Source organism: Bufo bufo, chromosome 1, assembly GCF_905171765.1.
Source record: "Bufo bufo chromosome 1, aBufBuf1.1, whole genome shotgun sequence".
Classification (NCBI taxonomy): Eukaryota; Metazoa; Chordata; class Amphibia; order Anura; family Bufonidae; genus Bufo; species Bufo bufo.
The window spans coordinates 607,603,977-607,628,591 of record NC_053389.1 but is presented as its reverse complement, the minus strand read 5'-3'; the positions used below and the strand labels follow the sequence as shown (position 1 = coordinate 607,628,591).

Genomic DNA, 24,615 nt, shown 5'->3' with positions numbered 1-24,615 from the left:
GCTGTATGTTTGGGTTCGTAGTCCTGCTGCAGAATAAATCAGAACCTCCCTGATGGTACTGTGGTACTGTATGATATGTATCTTCCTATATTTCTTATAATTGAGGACACCATTAATCCTGCCCAAATACCCACCTCCATTTGCTGAAATGCAGTCCCAAATTTGGAAGGCACCTCCACCGTGCTTCTGTTGCCTGCAGACTCATTATTGTACTATTGTCCAGCCCTTTGGAGAACAAACTGCCTTCTGTTACAGCCAAATATTTCAAATTTTTCTTCTCTCCAGTTCCTATGTTTTTGGTCATAATTGAGTCTCTTGGCCTTGTATCTCACTCAGCTGGGGGGGGGGGGGGGGGAAAATGGCAGCAGGTGTTTTGGACTGATGAGTCATAATCTAAAATATTTGGCGGTAACAGATGGCAGTTTGTTTGCTGAAGGACTGGAGATCGGTACGATAATGTGTGCTGAGCAAGCCTACATCTCCACAAGATCTGTAGTTACTTCTCTGAGATGTTTGGAACAACCTCCTTGCCAAGTTCCTTCAAAAACTGTGTTCAACTGTACCTAGAAGAACTGATGCTGTTTTGCAGGTAAAGGGTGGTCACCCCAGAGACGGATTTGATTTCTCTTTGCATTTTGTTAATTGACAAAAGTAAACTATTAACACTTCTATTTTTGAAATCATTCTTACTTTGCAGCATTTTTTCCACACCTGCCTAAATGTTTGCACAGTTCTGCACATACTCAAACTTCTAATTTACTAGTAAATAGTCATTATTAAACCTTGGGTGAAAACTCTTATAATTAGTGTTGAGCTTCATCCAAAGTCGCTGCGTTCAAACCTTCGGAATAATACTGTACGGAGATCCATCTCCGCACAGTATTAGGATGTATGGGCTCCAATGAGCCGAAGTCAGTTATCCGTGAAGTCAAGCGTGACTTCGTTGAATAACTTCAGTAGTTGTTTTTTAAAGTGGAAAATCACTTTAGGCTACTTTCACACTGCCGTTCAGAGCGGGCCGTCTGATGTCTGCTCAGACGGATCCTCTCCTATAATGCAGACGTTTGTATCCGTTCAGAACGGATCCGTCTGCATTATAGTTTTAAAAAAAATTCTAAGTGTGAAAGTAGCCTGAACGGATCCGTCCAGACTTTACATTGAAAGTCAATAGGGGATGGATCCGTTTGAAGATTGAGCCATATGGTGTCATCTTCAAACGGATCCGTCCCCATTGACTTCCATTGTAAGTCTGGACGGATCCGCTTGCCTCCGCACGGCCAGGCGGACACCCGAACGCTGCAAGCAGCGTTCAGGTGTCCGCTTGCTGAGCGGAGGCTGAACGCTGCCAGCCTGATGCATTCTGAGCGGATCCGCGTCCACTCAGAATGCATTAGGGCTGGACGGATGCGTTTGGGGCCGCTTGTGAGAGCCTTCAAATGGAGCTCACAAGCGGACACCCGAACGGCAGTGTGAAAGTAGCCTTACAGCTTGAAACCAAACTCTCCTTCGGTTCCGAGGTACTTCGGCTCATTGGAGCCCATACATTCTAATACTGTACGGAGACAGATTATTCCAAAGTTTGGAACAAAGCGACTTCGAATGAAGCATCTGAAGCTCTCGTCGCTTGACCCTACTTATAATGTAGAATGGGAAGCACAAAATAATTTTTGACTACTGAAACTTTGTTTCTGCTCGCTAGACTGCTGGTCCAAAGAAAGCTGTCAAAAAGGAACTTGAGAACTCAAATGCAAATGATGAGCCACATGCTAAGAAGTTGAAAGCAGCGTATAAATGTGCAAAGTGTGGCTTTACTGCAAACAGCAGTGAAGAATTTTTAGAGCACATACCACAGCATAAAAGTGACAACTCGACGTGCCAGTGTGTGCACTGCGGCCTGTGTTACACCTCCCAAATATCACTCAACAGACACCTCTTTATTGTGCACAAGGTCAAGGAAGAAGAGGAGGAGGAGGACAGGCAAGCAAGGCCTCACTCAGGAAAGCAGGTTTTAAGTTCAAAGTCTGAGCAGTCGTGGGAGTGTGCCCAATGTGATTTAACCTTCGACCTTCAGAGTGCGCATGCTGCTCATGTACGGACTCACAAAGAGATCCTCAATAGCAGACAGAAAACCGGATCTCCTAAATCGTAATAAACATTGGACTTCGAAAGAACATGTGTGAAAGAAAAGCATATGTTAATGCCTAAAAAGAGAGAAATTAAAACTATTTTTACTGAGAAACTGAGAGGGATGTTCATTAAATTAAAATTAATAGTAATTAAGAGTTAAGGTACTGTATTTGTTTATGTGGACTGTTAAGCGTTCATTTAGGACACCTTTGCCCTATTGCACGGACCGGCAAAGCCCAGCAGTATGAGGGGGACGGCAGAACGACAAAAAGGGAAAGTGAGAAATGTAAGTTTTCTTTCCAGTTCTTTGACAGAGCGTCTGCTCATCTGTATTCCAGTATCACAGTATTCATCATCCGTTTAGACCCAGTCTGACTTGCGCGTTTGTGAAAATGAATGAAAGCGGTAAATGGTCCTTTTTTTTTTTATTTTACATTTTTGTCCTTCCCCATTGTGATCAGATTTTATCCACTTAAATGATGCAGTTTTTTCTATGTGGGTGTGTGCATTTCAGAAAAAAATGTTTCATTGTATAGTCATATGCAAACTAACAACCATAGAGATCAGCAAGTAGAAGAGTAACCGATGCTGCTTCCTGGAACATGATTTTAATTAAGGTGGTTTGATAGGATAGGTCGTCAGTATCTGATTGGTGGGGGTCCGACACCCAGGACCCCCGTCGATCAGCTATTTGAAGAGGCCACGGCCTCCTCACAGCTCACCAAGCACAGTGCTGTACATTGTTTAGCGGCTGTGCTTGATATTGCAGCTCAGCCTCATTCACCTGAATGGGACTAAGCTGTGCTTAGGCCATGTGACCAAAGAACATGACATCACCGGCCGCAGAGCTCACTGTTGATATCACAATTCCAGAAAACCCCTTTAATTGAGGACAGATAAGTGGAAATGTTAGTTTGGGGCTTGTGGTAGTTTTAAAGTAACATCTGCTCACAAGTGATGAAAACCACCACTGAAATGCAACAAATCCAACCTAATGGCTGCAAAGGCCGGTGGATATTGGCATGTCTCAGATTCCACCATAGTTCTTCTAGTCTGCCAGCACATATGACCATTCTTTCAAACTTATTACAGTTTGTAATATACTTTACTTTACCTGTGTGAGTTGTAACTTGAGGTTGGAACACCAGTCCCATGACTCTGTCCAGTAAGCAATACAGAGCTTCCGCCAATGTCCATGGGTGGTCACTAGGCGTATCCCAAGCCAATGTGAGGTATATCCGTAAGTTCTTTAGATGTGACAGTTAAGAAATAATATATAGTGTATAAAAATAAAAGCTTGGATGATATTTCTTGGAAACTGGGCCACATTATGACAGCACTAGTTATGCATATGCCTCAGTGTACTGACTGCTTTCTGAGGTTTTATACTGTACCGTGTAGTATTGTACTTAGAGCTAGACAATTAATTGAGAAAAAATAAAATAAATGCAGCCATAATCTTGCCCATGTCAATTGTTTCCATTATTACAATTTCCATGGTTATAGCCGGTTGGCGCTGCTCTACCCTGAGTCTTCCCTCCCCGTCCCCTGCTCTTTGTATGTTTGTGTCAGGCTCCTTCACTTACTTCAACTGCGGCTGCCTCCTCCTATTTTGCTCCAACTGCAACCACCTCCCTCCACTGCTCCAACTGCCACCACCTCCCCCCACTGCAACCAACTCTTCCAACTGCAACCACCTCCCCCCACTGCTCCAACTGCCACCACACCCCCCCACTGCCACCACACCCCCCCACTGCCACCACACCCCCCCACTGCCACCACACCCCCCCACTGCCACCACACCCCCCCCCCCACTGCCACCACACCCCCCCCCCACTGCCACCACACCCCCCCACTGCCACCACCTCCCCCCACTGCCACCACCTCCCCCCACTGCAACCACCTCCCTCCACTGCTCCAACTGCCACCACCTCCCCCCACTGCAACCAACTCTTCCAACTGCAACCACCTCCCCCCACTGCTCCAACTGCAACCACCTCCCCCCACTGCTCCAACTGCAACCACCTCCCCCCACTGCAACTAACTCTTCCAACTGCAACCACCTCCCCCCACTGCAACCAACTCTTCCAACTGCAACCACCTCCCCCCACTGCAACCAACTCTTCCAACTGCAACCACCTCCCCCCACTGCAACCAACTCTTCCAACTGCAACCACCTCCCCCCCACTGCAACCAACTCTTCCAACTGCAACCACCTCCCCCCACTGCTCCAACTGCCACCACCTCCCCCCACTGCTCCAACTGCAACCACCTCCCCCCCACTGCTCCAACTGCCACCACCTCCCCCCACTGCTCCAACTGCAACCACCTGCTCCAACTGCAACCATCTCCCCCCACTGCAACCAACTCTTCCCACTGCAACCACCTCCCCCCACTGCTCCAACTGCCACCACCTCCCCCCACTGCTCCAACTGCCCCCCCCCCCCCCCACACTGCTCCAATAATAGTTCATTAATTGCAGTCAAGATCAAATTTAAATTAATCATCAGCTTTCAATTTTGGTCATAGTCACCCAGCCCTAATTGTACTGTATTACTACCTTTCTTAATTGTTTTTGTAAAAAAGGATGCGATATTTGTCAGTGTTCATGGTTCACCATATTAGCTCAAAAATATAGAGGCCTATAGTTTATGCCTAATGTGAAAGAATAAGGCATTTTACATTTTCTAGTCACTAAGGTGATGTAGAATTTGGCCAAAATTGTAGTCCAACTACCTGCGTCTTTTCAAAAGGAAATATAATGAGAATTTTCATTTGCCTATTTTCTGCATCATTTAATTGATAAAAATCTGAATCCAGGCTTGTTCTTGTCTTTCCTAAGCCAGTATATGCAACATTACTTTCCATGTTCTTGCTTGCAGTGTGCTGCAGACTCCAACGTGTCCCCTTCAGAAAGAGGGCTCAAAAAGTATTCTGCCCACCTTCTAGACTAGCCTCTTACCACCCAGTTTTCAATGTTATCATGACGTATTGAAGATTGTTTTTATTGTATTTAAATGTAGTCATATTGACTATGTATACATATATAAATATGAATAAATATATATATTATCTTTCACAACATTTTTTTTCCTTTTTGATTTTGAAGACGCTGTCTCACTTGTCATATTCATTCATTTTATATGTACATATGTGCATGACTATGTATATAGAATACGATAGTATATGTGTTTGTATATGTGTGTGTGTGTGTGTGTGTGTGTATATATATATATATATATATATCTATATATACACACACACAATCATTTCACCTATCCATAAACTGCCTTTAGTTTTCCATATTCTTGTCAACCTTGCACAATTTACATATATATTAATATATAAGAACACCTCATGCTTTCATGTGGCATTCTTATATCACATTGTTGCGATATTTGCTGGATCTTGTAGGATTTGCCTTCTGTGTGGCAGGGCAGACACATACAAGCAAGTTCAGTGCGAGAAGTTCGCTGCGTGTGTCCGTGTGAGGTCCCGTTCTGACCTCCGCTCCTCTGACAGGATTGCACAGCATTATAATAATGTATAATGCTGCGAGACCTGGAATCAACTGAATTACACTGACATAATGGTGTCAGTGTAATTCAATAGATTCCAGGACTCTCAGATCCTGTCAGAGGAGCCGAATTCAGAACAGGAACTCTCACTGCCACATGCAACGAGTATCTCGTACTCCACTCGCTCGTGTGTGTCTGGCCTACGGCTGAATTGACATTACAGTTTAGCTTTCCGTTCTTCTGATCCGTCATAAGAACAACAAAAAAAAATAAGAAAATAACTCATTTTGAGCATTAGTTATGATCAGTTTGCGTCACTTCCGTCAGAGATTAGTTATTTTTGACAGGAAAAAAAGTACTACATGTAGGACCTTTTCTCTTGTCAAGAATAACTGATCTCTGACGGAAGTGACGCAAACTGATCATAACTGATGGTCAAAAAATGACGGATCAGTTATTTTAGTGCAAACTAATGCCAGCTGAGCAGAACTGATAGAACTGCTCGGAATAACATCCGTTTTTTTTTTTGTTTTTTTTTTTCAGTTGTTCTGACGGATCAGAACGGAAAGCTGAACAGTGATGTGAACTCGCCCTAGATAGATTACACTGCTGTGTCTTGTTAAGGGCCGTTCACATAGTTTTTTGCTAACTGAACTGGACGGTTTCCATGTCGAAGGCTGCCATCGGCCATGTGGAAATTGCCTCTCATTTGCTGCGGTTCATGTACCGCACTTTCTTGTGTGGTTGCGGTAATAAACTGCTGCTTTCCATTGAAAACGATGGGGGGGGTGGCTTTCTCGCAACCACCTAAGTTTTTTTTTTTGGGGTGGGGGGGGGGGGCTCCAGTGCAACTGCACCTTTTAGGGATTGTCTAGGATCCATTCATGAACCATTGTGAAGGCCACTCAGCAAAGCAGACAGACCTGCATAGGTTTATCCAGTGTTAGCAGAAGTCAGCTAGAACCCTGCATGTATCAGAAATGGAAGTCCTATTGATCTGCATTGTAGGCCCGTCCAGTAGATGATATATCCTAAAAAAACATTTTCAGATGTGACTTGGTATATAGATATAATGTCCAAATACTTTATTGGTGGAATTCAGATCCCCACCCATGCTCTGTGGACTGTCCATCCCTTCTATATGCTGCTTAGAGGTTTCCATTACAAGAAATCCTAGATTACAAACACACAGATTTTCCTTCACAGAAGCCATGCAAGAAATGATCAGGCATAGGTAAAAGGATTTAAGTGCTTCATACATCTGCGTTGGAGATAATTTTTAGGGAACTTTTTTTTCTTGCAGAGACTGCCAGCGCCATAGGAGCCTTGCAGGCCATGCTCATTAGGAAAGGGTAGGCATATTAGCTTTCTCCAGAAGAGAGAACACTGCCTCTCAAGGCACCTATACGCTGTCCTGTAAGACCAGGTCCAACCCATTCAAGAGCCTTGAATCATGACTAGGGATTTTGGCCAAGCCAGAGTCTCCTCCAAGCAGACACTGACTTGTAGGATAGCTACCTATAGGTGGCCTTAAAGAGAGTTTTTCTACCTTCTGGAAGAGAACTAACAGACTTGAATAACTTTTTCCTTTCTCCTCTGTACTGGTGACATGTTCCCTATATGCCAAGCAGTGGAAGTCTATAGGTTCTGCCATGGCAAATTGAATATATGTTTGTGTCCGTATTCATACACACCCCATGCTGCCATCCATAACATGCTGCCACGCCGCACCGCACCTTCTCCATTCTTATGTATTTTCTGCATTATGATTTCATTTTTTGCTGAGCCAACTTTTCATATAATTTAATAAAAAAAAGAGAAATATCAGCTTTTTATCATGTTGCCTCGAAAAAGTAGGATTTTGTCTACTTGTGTTTTGATACAGACAAATCGGAGTATTTCTACCCTCTTTTCTAACATTGTGCAGACTAGAATAATGTACATAGCAGCCTGTCCGTAGATTTCTGTCCTGAGAACGTCTCCTCACGTTTGTTATCTGCTGAGGATTGTATGTATGTTCGCTTCAGAATATTTCAAATAAAAGACTTAAACTGAAAGCCGGAGTGGCTGTCAATGTGTGAATGCAGTCCGATATCACATAGGTATATTTGTTAACAGCGCCGGCCGCGTGTATTACGGACTGCGGTGCACTTATATGTGGACTCCACTAACCCCAAAAAAAAGCATATTTAAATATTGTTGTGGAGCCCTTAGGTTCCACAACAAAATTTCCAACACATATTATCACTGTGTAAATGTACCCTTAGGGAACAATTTGGGGTGGCAAAAGCTGCATGATTTACAGCACCTTTCATCTCGGGTGCTCTGTTTGATGCCACTGCTGAACGCCAACAGATTTGTCGCTATCATTTTGACACAACTGTTCTGTGACAGAATAATATAAATATTATATATATATTTACTACATTGCTGAGATACTTGACGTTACAGGTCTATATGCTGAGGCTGCACTACTGGTAAGGGCTCTTTCACACGAGCCGATGCCGTGCAGGTAATCCGCTGCGTGAAAGAGAGCCAAGCCCCGTTCCGGACACCAGAGACACTGAGCAGTAACATGATTGATAATGCTCCGTGCCCGTCTGTGATCTTTTTACTTCTAAATCAGTGACCACTTTATCTCACAGTGATTTTGTAGTAAAAAGATCACAGAGAGGCACGGAGCATTATCAGTCATGTTACTGCTTCGTGTCTCTGCTGTCCGGAGTGGGGCTTGGCACTCTCACATGAGCAGATGCCATGCGGGTAATCCGCTGCGTGAAAAAGAGCCCTAAGGCTGGATTTTGGACTTGTCTCCTGGCCCAAACATAGATCTGCTGATCCGAATCATCTACAATGCTGTGGGGTCAGGATGAGAAACACGTCCAGAAGGTGAAGATCTGAACCCAGTGTTAGGGCCCATTCAGACGGCTGTAGGTTGCTTTTCGTACCTGATCCGCAATTTAGCAGATTAGATGCGGACCCATTCAATTTTATGGGGCCCCAAAAGATGTGGACAGCACTCTTTTCTTTCGTTCCACGGCCCCGTAAAACAAATACATGCCCTATACTTGCCAGTGAAAATCAGGGCGTGGCCCCATTGAAGTCTGGATCAGAAAAAATGCAGAATGCAATAAGTTTTTTGCGGACATGCTGAATTGACCACAATAAATCGGATCCGCAAAAAACATACGGCCATCTGGATGAGCTGGCCGTGCCTGTGCTCCGGACTGCAAATTGCGGTCTGCAATTCACGAGCATTGACCGCGTGCTTGCCGACTACGGACGTGGACCCATTCACTGGATTGGGGTCCGTGATCTGCATATGATGCTTTTTTGTGGTGCGGAGGCACCGACCGAAAACCCACAGAAGCACTCCGTAGTGCTTCCGATCCGTGCCTCCGTTCCGCACTGTACCATATATTCCGGATTGCGGACCTATTCAAGTGACACATGATACAATGTGCACATGGCCAGTGCCCGTATATTTGCTAGTCCTGTACAACACTGCAGATTTGCCACATGAAAATCTGTGACAGCAAATGCATGGCATATCCGCCAGATGTGAACACGGGTATATTAATCAAAACTGGTGTAAAGTAGAACTGGCTTAGTTGCCCATAGCAACCAATCAGATTCCAGCTTTCATTTATTAGAGCTCCTCTTGAAAATGAAAGGCGGAATCTGATTGGTTGCTATGGGCAACTAAGCCAGTTCTACTTTGTGGAGATTTATCAAAAGTGGTGTAAAGTAGAACTGGCTTAGTTGCCCATAGCAACCAATCAGATTCCACCTTTCATTTTCAAGAGGAGCTCTGATAAATGAAAGCTGGAATCTGATTGGTTGCTATGGGCAACTAAGCCAGTTCTACTTTACACCACTTTTGATAAATCTCCACAGAGTGTGGTTCTCATGGACCACAGGAGGCTCTGGTGTTGCAAACGTAATATGGGATGCACCTGTATTACACCTGTCTACCAGCAGCCTCATGGCGCTGTTCTACGATTGGTTTTGTAAAACCGTGGGGGAGGGGTCAGTGTCACTTCAGGAATTGATTTGGACATTTAGGCCTAATTAACATTTCCGTGTTTTATCTATGAAGAATCCATGTGTAGTCCATGTGTCCGTTTTTTGCCCTCCATGTGTAATCCATATTGCACGGACTCCAGAGCATTTCCTATTAGTGGTCAGTGAAAAGCGGATGCCAACCGTGCTGTGCCTTTTCGCGGACCCATAAACTATAATGCAAGTGTTTGGTCTGCATCACGGACCAAAGTCGTGCATGTCTCCATGACTTTTTTCACTGATTCACTGTCGGTAAAAAAAATACTTCCCTTACGTCCTACTAGCAGCACAGATGGGGTTAACCACCCCACCCCCACCCCTGTGAACTCGTAGGACCGGTAGAATTTTTAATGAACCCAAGTAATAAAACAATTAAGTATCCCATATAAAGGAGGGAATCACCCCCAGCCCACTGCGTTCGCTGAGGATTTTATGATACTTGCGGTGTTCGTTCCCTCCTGTTGGAGGATTTGCAGTTATTACTAGTTTTAAGGGGAAACTTTGATTTAATTATAGTTGGTTTTTTTTCCCTCTGGGGGCGGGGTTTTGTTTCTGGTCCAACCCCTTCCCTATTTAAGGAAGCATTGTGCACCAGCTTGGTCTCTGGCTGCACATGCTTCTCAAGCTAGCTCCCAGAGTCCCTATAAGTCGGTGTTTCTCCACTTATTGGTGCCTTATTCTTCTTCTGGTCCTCATTTTCAGCTTCCTCCGGTCTGCCTCTTACCTTTTCTCCTTAACATTTATATGTAATTTGCAAATGTTTTTTTTCCCGCAGTGATGTCTTCTCCGCGGGATTCGGATGGCAGAAAGGCGAGTTCCAAGAGGAAGCATTTATCCTGAACAATTGTAGCTCTCTTTTGGAGGATAGCTGTCCCTACTTCAGGTGTGACAGCTGCCGTCCGAGGGTCCAACCTTCGAGTGAACCTACGATGCAGGACATGTATCAATGGGTGAAGAGCTATGTGGATGGGTCCATCAAGGGAGTCGTAAACCTGCTTGATGAAAGGCTTCCTGCTCAGACCCCTATGGAGTTCTTTGCTCCTGTGGAGAGACCTTCTGTGGTCTCCTTAGTTTCTTCCTCCTCAGATGAGGAGGAGCTTACTTCGTGTTTTTTTCCTCCAGAGAAGACACAAAGGCTACTCAAGTCCATCAGGTCGGGGGACCATGATGTTGACCCGGGGGAGCCTTCCGATCCCGCTAGTCGGACACTTTGTGTCTTTAAAGCGGATGAGACCCTCCTCTCTGTCATGCGTACAGAGTGGAAGAAACCTGAGAAAGGTCCGGTTCTAACCAAGAAATTTAGAACCATGTTCCCGATGGCTAAATCCTTGGTGGAATCGTGGGGTTCCGTTCCCAAGGTGGACATGGCTATTGCCAAACTGTCCAGACGCACTCTGGTTCCAGCAGACGATGAGTCTAGTCTGCAGGATCCCCTTGACAGGAGAGCGGAGTGCACGATGAGGAGAGGTTACACGGCAGCCGCAGCTTCCGCTTCTACAGCCATTGCTGCCACTGAGGTCTCTACGTTCCTCCGGACTCACCTGAACCAGATTCAGACGGATGTGGATCAGAAGGTGTCTCTTCGACGACATTCTGGCTGCTTTCAAGACCATTAACCTGGCAGCAGATTTCTTATACAATACTGCGCAGCTTCAGCTGAAATTGGCGGCCAAATCCATGTCCCCTGTGTCAGCCGCCCGTAGGCCTTTGTGGCTTAAGCCTTGGGTCGCTGACAACTCCTCTAAATATAACTTATGTGGCCTTCCCTTTGAGCCCAACCGTTTGTTCGGCTCAGAGCTAGATAAAATTATGGAAGGCCTGTCAGATAAGAAGGGGAAGAGTCTTCCCCAACAGTCTTTTCGAGGGCGGGGCAGACAGAACCGTGGAGGTAGGTCTAGCCAGCAGTCGGGAGCTCGAAGGGACTGGGGAGCACAGCGAAGAGGTTAAAAGCACTCTCGTGAAGAAGCCAAGGATAAAAGATCCACCTCCTGACTACGGGCCTCCTCGAGGCTCTTGGATCACTCCCGTTACTCCTGCTGTCCTGCCAGAAAACTTCCCCATTCCTCTGCCTCATCTTCCCATCAGGGGCCGTCTTTCCCACTTCAAGGAGAATTGGATCTGAGATGTTTCGGATCCCTGGGTCCTGAACAATATCTCTGAGGGTTTTTTAATCAATCTTATTTATCTTCCTCCGGACAGGTTCATCAAGACCAAGCTCTTACAGGCTGCCAAGCAGTCTGTTCTGGAGGCTTACATTTAGGACTACATCTGTAAGGGGGCTCTGGAGGAGGTTCCGGCAGGGGAACAGGGCTTAGGGATCTACTCACCAGTTTTTCTGGTTCCCAAGACGTCAGGAGATCTCCGGATGATTTTCGATCTGAGGTATTTCAATCGATATATAAGGAAGGTGACGTTTCGTATAGAGACCATCAGATCAGTGGTTCACGTTCTCAATCCTGGAGACGTGATGGCAACCCTGGACCTCAAAGATGCATATCTGCACATCCCGATTCATCCTGCTTCCATGAGATATCTCAGAATCGCGGTCCAGGTTTCGGGTGTTGTCGGACACCTTCAGTTTGTTGCTCTTCCTATTGGCATTTCTTCTGCCCCTCACACTTTTACCAAGGTGGTGGTTTCTGGGGTGGAGGCTTTAAGACTTCAAGGACTGACCATCATTCCTTATCTGGACGATTGGCTTTTAAAAGCCTCTTCTCTAACAGTCCTAACCCACCATCTTCATGTAGCAATCTCCTTTCTGTTCCGCCTGGGTTGAATTATGAACTGGCAGAAGTCGAACGTGAGCCCGTCGACTTCAGTAAGATATCTAGACTTCATAATCGACTCCGTCGGGATGTCTCTCCAGTTGACTCCAGAAAGAAGATCCCAAATACAGAACACGGCAGAGTTCCTATCCGTTTTTTCGGCGAGTCCCTATTCGGACTCTCATGAAGATGTTGGGCTCAGGTCAGCGTTTGCGGAAGCAGTCCCTTGGGCTCTATGGGACCTCCGCCCTCTACAGTCAGAGGTCCTCTCCAAATAGAAAGGCAGCCCCGCCAGGCTAAACTCCCTGTCTTGGCGAACTCGGTATTCCCTCAGATGGTGGTTCCATCTTTCAGACGGGAAGTCTATGACCCAGCCAACCTGGATCATATTGACAACAGATGCGTCCCAAGTAGGCTCGGGCGCTCACCTAGAGACCTGGTCTCAGGAGCAGCTTCTCTCATCCAATCTATGCGAGATTCGAGCTATCTAGCTAGCCCTCCTTCTCTTCGCCCCTCAGATCCGGGGCAAAGCTGTGAAAGTCCAGTCAGACAGTATGACTGCGGTACTTTACATCAACAAGCAGGGAGGCACAAGATCACTTCCTCTCTCATCAGAGATCGGGGTGATTCTGGATTGGGCAGAGTCAAACCTTTCCCACTTATCTGCGATCCACATTCGAGGCTCCCTCAATATGATAGCGGATTGGCTGAGCCGCGGTCTTTCAACAGTGGAGTGGTCTTTACATCCAGAGATATTCAAGCAGATAGTCCTGAATTGGGGGATGCCAGAGGTGGATCTTATGGCAACAAGGTTCAACGCCAAGGTGGAGAGGTTTTTCTCCCTTTTTAGGGAGGACAACCCCCTGGCGATAGATGCTCTGTCAATATCCAAGAGGTTCTGGCTGGCTTACATCTTTGCTCTGTTGTCCATGAAACCGAGGGTATTGATGAAAATCCGTCAGGATCAGGCCTCGGTGATAGCCATCATTCCGTTTTGGCCGAAGAGATCCTGGTTTACCCAGCTCACCCAAATAAGTTGAGGGCAATATTGGAGGCTCCCCCCTCAGCAGACCCTGGTGTCGTGGGACATTCACCTCTGCTCAGATCTGCACAGGTTCAACCTGACAGCCTGGAGGTTGATCAGTCCCTTCCCAGAATAGAAGGGCTTTCAGAGTCTGTCCTGAGAACGCCTTCTCATTCAAGAGCGGACTCTACCAAGAAAGCCTACTCATGGATTATGAGGATATTCTCATCCTGGTGTACCTCAAAGGAGGAGGCGTCTGCAGATCCATCCCTCTCCGCCATCCTTCAGTTCCTGCAAGACGGCCTTGACAAGGGCCTTGCTCCATCTACCCTGAGGGTTCAAGTTTCAGCCATCTCAGCTTGCCTCAACAGGTCTTTTTCTCAGGACCCGCTCATCAAACGGTTCCTTTAAAAGAGCTGAAAGATTAAAGCCTACAGTACTGAGACCCGTTCCTCAATGGGATTTATCAGTAGTTCTCAAGGGGTTAGCATCTCCCCCCTTTGAGCTTTTGGAGGAGGTGGATTTCAAGTTCGTCACATGGAAACTTTTTTTTCTCCTTGCAGTGACTTTGGCTAAGAGGGTCTCTGAGCTTCAAGCTCTTTCAGCACACGAGCCCTATACCATATTTTTGCAAGACCGGGTCCTTCTAAGATTTCTCCCGTACTTTAGGCCTAAAGTTCTTTAGTTTCAGAATATCAACCAGGTGATATCCCTCCCGGTTCTTTCTACACCTTCTACCTCCTCCGAGGAACCTGTTAGACATCCTCTGGACGTCTCGAGATGCCTCCGGATCTATCATTCAGGAAAGATGAAAATCTTCTAATCCTGTTTGCCGGTAAGTTTAAAGGCTGTAAAGCATCTAAACCATCCATCAGTCGATGACTTAAGGAGGCTATTAAAGAATCTTTTATTTCCCAATCTCTAGACCCTCCGGGGTTTGTGAAGGCCCATTCTACTAGCGATGTGGCTACTTCTTTTGCTGAGAGGAGTCTTCTTCCTCTCGAAATTAATTGCAAGTCTGCCTCCTGGAGCTCTGAATCAACATTCATCTCCTATTATAGATTGGATTCCAGATTAGCTGAATACTCAGCCTTTGGGCAGTCTATACTTAATTCTGCCAAGCACGAGGGCCCACCCTAGGGGTTCTTCTTGCTATCTCCCCATCTGTGCTGCTGGTAGGACGTAAGGGAATCGTTGATTTCTAACGATAATTTGTTTTCCCTTAGTCCTAACAGCAGCACACAAATATCCCACCCTAGTAAGGCTAGTTTTTCTTCTTGCTATAACTCAGTGGGCTGGGGGTGATTCCCTCCTTTATAGGGGATACTTAATTGTTTTATTACTTGGGCTCATTAAAAATTCCGCCGGTCCTACCAGTCCACGGGGGGTGGTTAACCCTATCTGTGCTTCTGTTAGGACTAAGGGAAAACAAATTATCGTTAGAAATTAACGATTATGTGTGAACAGCATAGCTACCAACTTTCCCGAATGTGCGGGAACTGTCCCTTATTTTCAGAGAGAGTCCCAGCAAATTTTCGCTATCCCGGGCTGAAAAATGGACGGTGTTAACACAAACTCCACCCAAAAATTTATGTTTCTGGGCGGGTCTGGAGCATTCCCAGCGGCGGGGCTTATATGCCCCAATTTTACCAACTCAAATGTTGGTAAATATGGAACACTGGGCCCGAGCTTCCGTGAAAGCAACAAAGGTGAGAGCTGTCTTATATATTTTTGGAACATTAAAATGAATGGGTACGTGTGGTGTGCTCCACAGAAAATGCCTAATTTAGGCCTTATTCACATGTCACTGTTTACATCAGTGATTGTGAGCCAAAACCAGGACTGGAGCCTCCACAGACATAAGGTATAAGGGAAAGATCTGCACCTGTTCTGTGTTTAGAGCTGCACCTGGTTTTAGCTCAAAATCACTGACCGTGTGAATAAGGCGCTTGCAGACGAGCGTTTGTCACACTACGAGTCCACAGCGCAGCTCCCGGCCTGAACTCCTAGCACTGCTGGGCTTGCATAGCATTATATTGATTTATCAGGTGTATGTAACCCTTACAGTTCTGGAATGTATTAGATGACACTGACATAATGCTGTCAGTGTTATACAAAACATTCCAGATCTGTAAGGGTTACATAGCATCATAAATCAATATAATGCTATGTGATTCCCGTCAGTGCTGGGAGGTCAGGACGGGAGCTGCGCTGCGGACTCGCAGCGTGACAAACGCTCGTCTGCAAGGGGCCTAAGGCCTCACTCTGTGGTCCGTCTGATATCTACATAAATACTTGAATAAAAAGAAGACGCTCTCTTCCTATGCCGCCTCACCATTTGCCAGCAGTCTGGTGAGTTGCCCTCACATAAGATGGCTGCCGCGCTTCTTCCGTTTAGGAGCGGAAGTGCTACGTTTTGACTTCGCCCAAGAACTTCCGGAGTCGCTGTGTCTCTGGTTTGTGCCGGAGAAACTACAGAGTGCGAAATGTTGTCTGTGGACTTTCTAGATGATGTGCGGCGGATGAACAAGAGACAGGTAATGGGCGCCGCCCGGAGCTGCCATTCCTCCTAATGAGAGTCTGTAACGTGGAGCAGTAAGGACTCCATGGCTGCTTCATCACCTGCCCTGACACCTCTGCTGTGTGATGGGCGGACATGCTGCTCCGCTGTTGTCTCCGGTCCTGGGTGAGCCGCACCATCCTCTTCTGTAAGGCTCTGTTCACACAGGCGTCATTGTGTGCGTGCAGCACATGTAAAGAGTGTCTGTCAGCAGTTTTGAGCCCTCATACCGTGGACATACCTAGAGCTCATGGTTGTGACCGCGGTGTAGCAGTGCTGCCTCACAACATCATGGAAGTGACTGGGGTCACTGTGCAATGCAGAGGTTTCTGCAGCCGTGACTCCAGAACCGCAGTAATTCTAGGGTCACGTCGCCCGAGTTGTGCTGCGACCCCACTCACTTACATACAGAGATCTGCACTTTACCTGCTTCTGGTTCTGACTCCTGGCTGTCATCATCCAGCGGTTGGCCTCAGCGGTGATATGTCACTTGGCGACCTGTCATCGCTTAGGCCAGTGATTGGCTACAGTGGCACACATGACCCTGTCCATGCGGATGTCAACAAATGGGTCTGGAACCGAGCAGCAATAAGCATGCAAGTACGTTTCTTTCACAGGTCCCATGGGCTGGGAGGAGATTAAAGAGTTTCTCCGGGCTTTTAATATTGATGGCCTGTCCTCAGGATTGGCGGTGGTCTGATACCGGGGACCCCTGCCGATCAGCTGTATGAAGGGTAGGCAGGCTCGCTGTAGATATAGCAGCGGCCAGCAAGAAGAGAGACGGGAGACCTGTCTTCATACAGCTGATCGGCAGGGGTGACGGGTGTTGGACCCCACCGATCTGATCTAGAGGATAGGTCATCAATATTAAAAGCCTGGAAAACCCCTTTAAAAAGAAAAATCCCAGAGAACGCCTTTAATCTCCCCAACACTACAAGTGGCGAGAAGGTAGTACTTTCATGGTCAGTGCCCCTCTCCATCACTGCATTGCACTCCCCTCATTTCTATAGTGAGGGCTCAAAACTGCTGACAGATTCCCTTTAAACTGCTGACAGATTCTCCTGACATGTCTATTTTAGTGAATACTTGCATTCTCCATGTGATAACGATTCTGAAGCATCTATTCTTATGAGACTATACTGTGCCATTCCTCTGTTATTCCTATTAGACGTTATGAATGATTTGCCCACAGTTTTGCAATGAAGGTCCAGATGGGTGTTACCAGTTGTGGGTGTGTCCCTGCACAGTCTGATACCATACAGTGTTGCGGTGCAGGGACACCCTTCCAACTGGTAACGCCCATCTGGACCTTAATTGCAAGCTGCTGGCAAGTAATTTATAACTTCTAGAAGGAATAATAAAAGAACGGTACATCATACAGGTGTAATAATGGATGCTCCAGAAATGTTATGAGTAAAAGTAGGTACTAAAGCAGACGTGTCAGGAGAGAGGACTGTTTCTTTTTCAAATCATGATTGGGGTTTTGGTGAGGTGTATTTTCCACACCAGTGCAAATTAGGTCTCCTGAGCCCTCTGGAAAGATCTTGGTGGTTGAGGGGTTCACCCAAAAAACACACATTATCCCCATCAACCAAGAGGACAGTCATTATGTAATGTGCATTGGTGTGGAGACTTTTTCTTTTAACAAAACTGGTTATAATTATATCCACGACATGATGGAAACCATCAGCGTTCCGTCATGGCGTAGGGCATTTTACCAGACAGAGGCTCCAATACAGAGGAGACCGAATCCGATCAATGTCCTGAGTGTAAATTAGAAGTGACAGCATGCTGGGTGGTTTATCAGTCGCTTGCCAGGCGCTGTGATGGAAACCAGACACTCCATTACAGTCAGTGCACTCCTCCAGCACCCGTCATTTTTCAGGGGCACTGCTTCCATTATGTTCATTGCTCCGCAAAAAATACGGATGCCGTCTGTGTGCATTGCGGAACAGAACAGCTGGTCCCTAATAGAACAGTCCTATCCTTGTCTGTAATGCAGATAATAATAGGACATGTTCTATTCTTTTGCGGAACGGAAATACGAACATACGGAAACAAAATGCACACGGAGTAACTTCCGTTTTTTTTTGTTGCAGACCCATTGAAGTGAATGGTTCCGCATACGGTCCCTAGAGCCTCATTCACACAGTCTGTGTTTGCTCAGGATTTTGAGCCAAGACCAGACGCGGCTCTAAATACAGGACAGGTGCAGATCTTCCCCTTATACCTTATGTCTGTGGAGGCTCCAGTCCTGGTTTTGGCTCCAATCACTGATGGAAATCACTGACCAAAACACTGATTGTGTGAATGAGGTTTCAAAAACCTGTATAAACCCAAAATGATGCACGGCATGCTTTAGTCACTTGCCTTACTTATTGCCGTGCAAACGTACTCAATATTTTGTGTCCTGCACACTTGCCTAAGGCCGAATGCACACGGCCGTGTTCCGCGGCCGAGAGCTGTCCGTGGTATGCCGGGCTGGATTCCTGTTCAGAGCAGGAGCGCACACTCGTATAGTGTATTACTGTACAGCAGCGGCGACATGAAGCGCACGGCGTCATAGCAACCAATGACGCCGTGCGCTCCTGCTCTGAACAGGAATCCAGCCCGGCATACCACGGACCGATCTCGGCCGCGGAACATGGCCGTGTGCATTCGGCCTTACTTTGTACACTGCACGCTGGCATTGCTCTTTGCTGTTGGACGCTGGCAATGCTCTTTGCCTGTGTTTTGCACCAAAAATTTTGTTATCAGTAATAAATGTGGCTCAACTGTTTTGAGGTATTTCATGGTACCCCTTTGCATCTTTAGGCTACATTCCCACAACCGTATGTGTTTTGCGATCCGCAAAAAAAACCACATGACATCCGTAAATTCCGTATGCCATTCGTTTTTTTTGCAGATCCAATGTAACAATGCCTATTCTTGTCCGCAAAAGGACAAGAATTAGACATGTTCTATTTTTTATTTTTTTTGCGAACCCATTGAAATGAATGGGTCTGCATCCTATCCGCCAAAAAAAAAAAAACGGAACAGAAACAAAATACGTTAGTGTGAATGTAGCTTTACTCAAATGTTTGGTACATGTCACTAAACAAGATTAGAGATGGTGCTTTAACACGGTGCACATTACACCAGTTTTCTGTGAGATTTTGTGCGACATTGGTGCACTGTTGCATCTAGTTATTGCTTGTAGTCTTCTTTTGGCGCCCCCTGCTTTTCTTTCGGTTCCCTCTCACAATGTTCTCCTAATGTTTTCGGTGCTGCAGAGAAGATGCTTCTAGTGCTGTGATTCTCATTGACTGGCCTGTACAGCAGCAGCACTTGCACATTAGATGGTTGATCTGAGAGGGAATTAAAAGAACACCAGGGGGCGCCATAACAAGACAGTAAGAGCAATATCTAGACACAGGGGAATTGGTTCAAATTCACAAATGGTCACATTTTGCCTGAGTAATGTCATATAATATGAGTATTCTAGTAAGAACAAGTCGGCCTCTATCCAGGGATCTGTTATAACCGGGACCCCCACTAATCACAAGCACAGGGATCCTGTTGGGGGAAGAGTTATGTTATTACATTTATCAGGCACTAATAGACTGTTTTGTGTTCTGCAGCTCTATTACCAAGTGCTAAACTTTGGTATGATCGTGTCCTCCGCACTGATGATATGGAAAGGCCTGATGGTGATCACTGGCAGCGAGAGTCCAATAGTTGTTGTCCTAAGGTATGTAAATGGCATCATACTGGCCAGGTCCGTCTATTTCATGTACAAAACCTACATCTGTTTTATAGGTTGAAACTGAAAAAAAAAAAAATACAAATGCCCTATAGCAAGCATGTCAAACTCAAAAGCTAACATAAGGCCAAAAAAAAAAAATTGAAGTTTATGTGGGCCGCATCAAAAAAAAAAAAATTTTTTTTACAATATAATGCAGACGGATCCGTTCTGAACGGATCCACCGTCTGCATTATATGAGCGGATCCGTCTCAGACGGATCCGCTCTGAACGCAAGTGTGAAAGTAGCCTTAGGGGCGAGAACCTGGGATCTTTCATCCCTTGTCCTATTCAGCTCTATTAGGGTGAATAGGACTTCACACTGTCCCTGCTGCTCTGTGCCTTGTGCACACAGCATCAGGGATGTTACCATGGCAACCAGGGCTTCTGTAGCGTCCTGGCTGCCATGGTAACTGATCGGAGCCCCAGGCTTACACAGCTGGGGCTCCGATCAGAAGCTGCCACTGCACCACCAATGAGGGGGAGGGGAGAGGTCCCTGTGGCCACTGCCACCAATGATTTTAATACTGGGGGGGTTGAGAGGGGCTGGCGCACTGTGCCACCAATGATTTTAATGGGATGGGGGGTTGAGGGGGGCACACTGCACCACCAATGATAAATTTCCCCTTTATACAGGAGGCTGGTACTGGCAGATCAGCAGTTAACCCCTCAGGTGCGGCACCTAAGGGGTTAACTGCCTCTGATCGCAGCTCCCTGTCAGCGGCAGGGTGCCGGCAATGCGATTCTGCTGCCGGCACCCGCCTCCTGTATTGTGTTAAAGACTGACTCTTACTATCAGGCCACACAGAGCGGCGCCCAGCGATGTCTCAGCACTCACCATTAGTTCTGTTCGCCGCTCCGTTCGCCTGCAGTGCTCCATTACTGTCTCCTCTCCTGCTCCACATGCTGCTGATTACTATCGGAGCGATGGGAGGAGACATCAGCTTCACTAGTGGGCGTTCCTTCTTCCTGGCTGTAGCGCTGTCCAATCGCAGCGCAGGGAGAAGGAACGCCCACTAGTGAAGCTGATGTCTCCTCCCATCGCTCCGATAGTAATCAGCAGCATGTGGAGCAGGAGAGGAGACAGTAATGGAGCACTGCAGGCGAACGGAGCGGCGCCCAGGACTAATGGTGAGTGCTGAGACATCGCTGGGCGCCGCTCTGTGTGGGAAATGGGAATAGTCCTATCATTAGTGGCTCAGTGCGCCCGCCCCTCTCTCCTCATTGGTGGCGCAGTGCGCCCGCCCCTCCTCCCCCCCTCTCTTCTCATTGGTGGCAGCGGCAGCAGCACAGGGGGGAGGGAGGACAGCTTCCTTCTCCCCGTGCTGCTGAGAGAACATGAGCGCGCCGATAGCAGCGCTCATGTTCAGAGATACTAGACTGCCGGGCCGCAAAGATATTCATTGCGGGCCGCATGCGGCCCGCGGGCCGCATGTTTGACACCCATGCCCTATAGTGTAGATAGAAAATTGGATTGCGTGGTTAGGCTTTAAAGGGACTATACAGTGTAAAGATTTTGATGACCACTCCTCAGGATAGGTCGTCAATATCAGATCATTGGGGGTGCGACTTCAGGGACCCCTGCCGATCAGCTGTGCTTCTGCTTCAAAATGAACTGTGTGCAGTCTTTTTTGCAGCGGCGGCGCAGTGTAATTACTACAATTGATTGGTACGAGCAGTTGTAATTACAGTGTGCCGCCTTTACGGGCGAGACAATGCACAGGTAATTTCGAAGCGGAATCAGGGCTCACACAAGCGCTGCTACCTCTTCATACAGCTCAGGCTAGCTCATCAATCTTTACGCTGCACAATCCCTTTAACCCTTTTACTGCCAAGAGCTTGTGTAATACTGCATGCTTTCAATCGCCACGAGTACAAGACTAGTTGATTGATAAGGGCTCCTACACATAAGAATTTGGTCTAGAATAAAAACTGCCTATGACAGCACCCCTAGAGAGACAGCCTCCCCCTCCTCAGGACAGGAAACAGGATCCAGAACTGCCTTTTAAAAGAGGGATCATGCCCACTACCTCCAGTTCTTATTCCTATCCTAAGGGGCAGGTGGGAATCGGATCCGGTGGATAGCGTTTAATATGGAGCTGTGGGGGCCCCGGCTATGTCTTAGTGCGAGGAGGTTTACCCCGTGCAGAAGTCTGGGCTACCTTTTTCCCCTCACCCATGACGGCACCCTGTGCGACTCAGGACCTCCCATCAGGACAGGAAACCTGAGAAGATAAAAAGGACACACCTCCACACAACACCAGTTCAGGTTTCCTGTCCTCCGGATGGGAGATCCTGAGAAGCAGCACTGCTGAAGACGTACCTCCAAGACACCAGAGCTGGGGAAGGTCTGTGGCTGAGTGCCGTGGGAAGTCCTATCCCTGGGGAGCGGTAGTTCTGTGGCCGTGCCGGAAGCCGCTCCCCATAAGTCTGCCTGCGCCTGCCCTCTCTCCGGCCCTGCGGGGAGCCGCTGTGGCCGTGTCCAGGCGGCTCCCCATGCTCTTCCTCGCTCTGCCCAGTTCCAAGATGGCGCCGGGGGGGGCGGGGCTTAGCCCGTGCAGGACCCGGAAGTAGAGGCCGGAGCGCGTCCTTTAAAATACAAATACGGCGGCAGGTTCAGGCAGCCAGCTGGGGCACAATTTGGATGTGCCACGTAGCGATCCTGGTTGCAATCATGTCGGAGCCTACAGAAGGACGCGCTGAACCCCAGGAACCCTTGAGGCCTGCAAGTCCGGTACCGGTCTGAGGATGGGGAAAAAAGGAAAAGCTTCAGGGTGAGAGCGTTCCTTTTTATTCTAATATGGTGTTTCTTATGATTGTTTTTAGATCCCTAAACCACCTAAAAAATCGTCTTCTAAGACAAGACACAAGGAATGTGCGGAATGTAAAGTGCCCCTATCTGCATCTTATCAGAAGGCGTTATGCTCAGTGTGTATAGATAATCTGGTAGCAGAGCAATCCCAGACCCTTACTAAATCCATGAAGTCTATTATTAAGGCGTCCTTTAAAGCATTCAGTAAGAGCCGTGCCAGGTCCCCAGATAAACCAGGGAAGGATACAGAGTACGACAGTATTGAGTTGGACTCTTCCGAAGATGGCGGAGAATCCGGACAACTATTGTCTAGTGATTCGGACTCCTCGGATGAAGATTATTCAGGGAGATCCTTCTTTTCCCCAGAGGACACGCAGCCGTTATTAAAAGCGGTCAGAGCAACCATGCAATTAGAAGAAGTTAAGCAGACCAGATCAGTTGCGGACCAGGCCTTTCAGGCATTAGGCCCTAAAAAAACATCGGGTCTTCCCTATTCATGATAACATGCAAGCGATCATCAATAGAGAATGGAAGAATCCTGATAGAAAGTTTTTCTTACCCTCCTCGGTGAAAAGGAAATATCCTTATGAAGAGAAAGTTTCCTCCAGCTGGGATAGGGCCCCTACGGTAGATGCTCCAGTCGCTAAGATAGCTAAGAGATCTGCCCTCCCCTTTGATGATCTGGGTTGCCTGTCGGACCCATTAGATAAGAAAGCAGATATATACCTTAAACGGGCATGGGAAACTTCCGCTACTTGTCTTAGACCCGCAGTGGCAGCCACTTGGGTATCCCGGTCCTTAAGATTGTGGATTGAACAGCTAGAGAAACATCTTAGAGAAAAAAAGCCCAGGGAGGAAATCTTAGCTTCTCTTCCCACCTTTGCTAAAGCGGCAGATTTTTTAACGGATGCTTCTACGGATGTTATGCGCTTTGCTGCCAAGTCCTCAGCTATGACGAATGCGGCTAGAAGAGCCATTTGGCTTAGGTCATGGAAGGGTGACCAGGGGTCTAAGGCCAGACTGTGTGCCCTTCCGTGTGAGGGTGATAGATTGTTTGGATCCTCCCTGGATGACATCTTGGAGAAGGCATCTGACAAGAAAAAAGGGTTTCCTGTCCCTCAAAAACCCCCCTTTTTTCGTAAACCCCAGCAGGGCTTTAGAAAACAGAGGGGTAAGCCCTACGATAGGAAGGAAAGGGATAGATTTCCAAGAAAAACTAGCGGTTTCCTGTTTAAATCCCAGGATAACAAACCAAAAGACAAGCAATGATGCCAGACTCCAGGTTGGGGGGAGACTCTCTGCCTTTCTCCCGGCTTGGGCGAACGTCACCCAAAACAAGTGGGTTTTGGGGGGGATAGCGGAGGGATTCAGGTTAGAGTTCCGCTCCTATCCCCAAGTCTTTTTCACCCACACTCCAACTCCAAAGGATCCTCTAAAATCCACAGTTCTGGAGAGAGAGGTTCAGTTATTGTTGGACAAAGGAGTGGTTTGCCAGGTCCCGGGGAGGAAGGAGGGCAGGGGGTTTTACTCCCCACTCTTTTTAATAAAGAAACCCAATGGTTCCTTTCGTATGATTCTGAACCTAAAACGTCTAAACAAATTCCTGAGATACAAGAAATTCCGGATGGAAACTATAAAGACAACTTTAGACCTGTTATACCAGGGTTGCTGGATGGCAAGTATAGACTTAGAGGATGCCTATTATCACGTCCCAATTCACTCTTCCTCCCAAAAGTATTTAAGGACGGCTGTCCAAGTAAGGGGCCAACTTCTGCACCTGCAATACAGGGCACTGCCGTTTGGGGTCTCTCAAGCCCCGAGAATTTTCACCAAGGTCGTGTCGGAGATGGTGGCATTCCTTCGATCATCTGGGATAGTAGTAGTACCATATCTGGACGACTTTTTGTTCATAGCCCAAACAAGGGAGCAGTTACAAGCAGAGCTCGCTCTGGTGTGCTCTCTGTTG

At 47.1% G+C, this 24,615-nt stretch overlaps 2 protein-coding genes and 1 long non-coding RNA gene across 4 annotated transcripts in view; 2 read left to right on the top strand and 1 right to left on the bottom strand.

The window, feature by feature from the left end:
• The window catches only part of ZNF592 (zinc finger protein 592), a 42,929-nt gene extending 40,736 nt beyond the window's left edge, over positions 1-2,193 (top strand). For both annotated transcript variants that reach the window (XM_040413624.1, XM_040413623.1), the window contains exon 10: positions 1,700-2,193. In XM_040413624.1, coding sequence (XP_040269558.1) covers positions 1,700-2,149 — 450 coding nt within the window. In that variant the 3' untranslated portion in view covers positions 2,150-2,193. The remainder of the gene's footprint in view (positions 1-1,699) is intronic.
• A 356-nt stretch (positions 2,194-2,549) lies between these two features.
• On the bottom strand, positions 2,550-22,092 carry LOC120985601. Its single transcript, XR_005775559.1, has 3 exons — positions 22,082-22,092; positions 11,298-11,304; positions 2,550-2,834 (listed from the first exon to the last, which is right to left on the bottom strand). It is a non-coding gene; the product is annotated as an uncharacterized LOC120985601 (long non-coding RNA).
• SEC11A (SEC11 homolog A, signal peptidase complex subunit) overlaps positions 15,917-24,615 on the top strand; it is a 54,585-nt gene continuing 45,886 nt past the window's right edge. The window contains exons 1-2 of the mRNA XM_040413625.1: positions 15,917-16,033; positions 19,677-19,786. Coding sequence (XP_040269559.1) covers positions 15,983-16,033; positions 19,677-19,786 — 161 coding nt within the window. The 5' untranslated portion in view covers positions 15,917-15,982. The remainder of the gene's footprint in view (positions 16,034-19,676; positions 19,787-24,615) is intronic.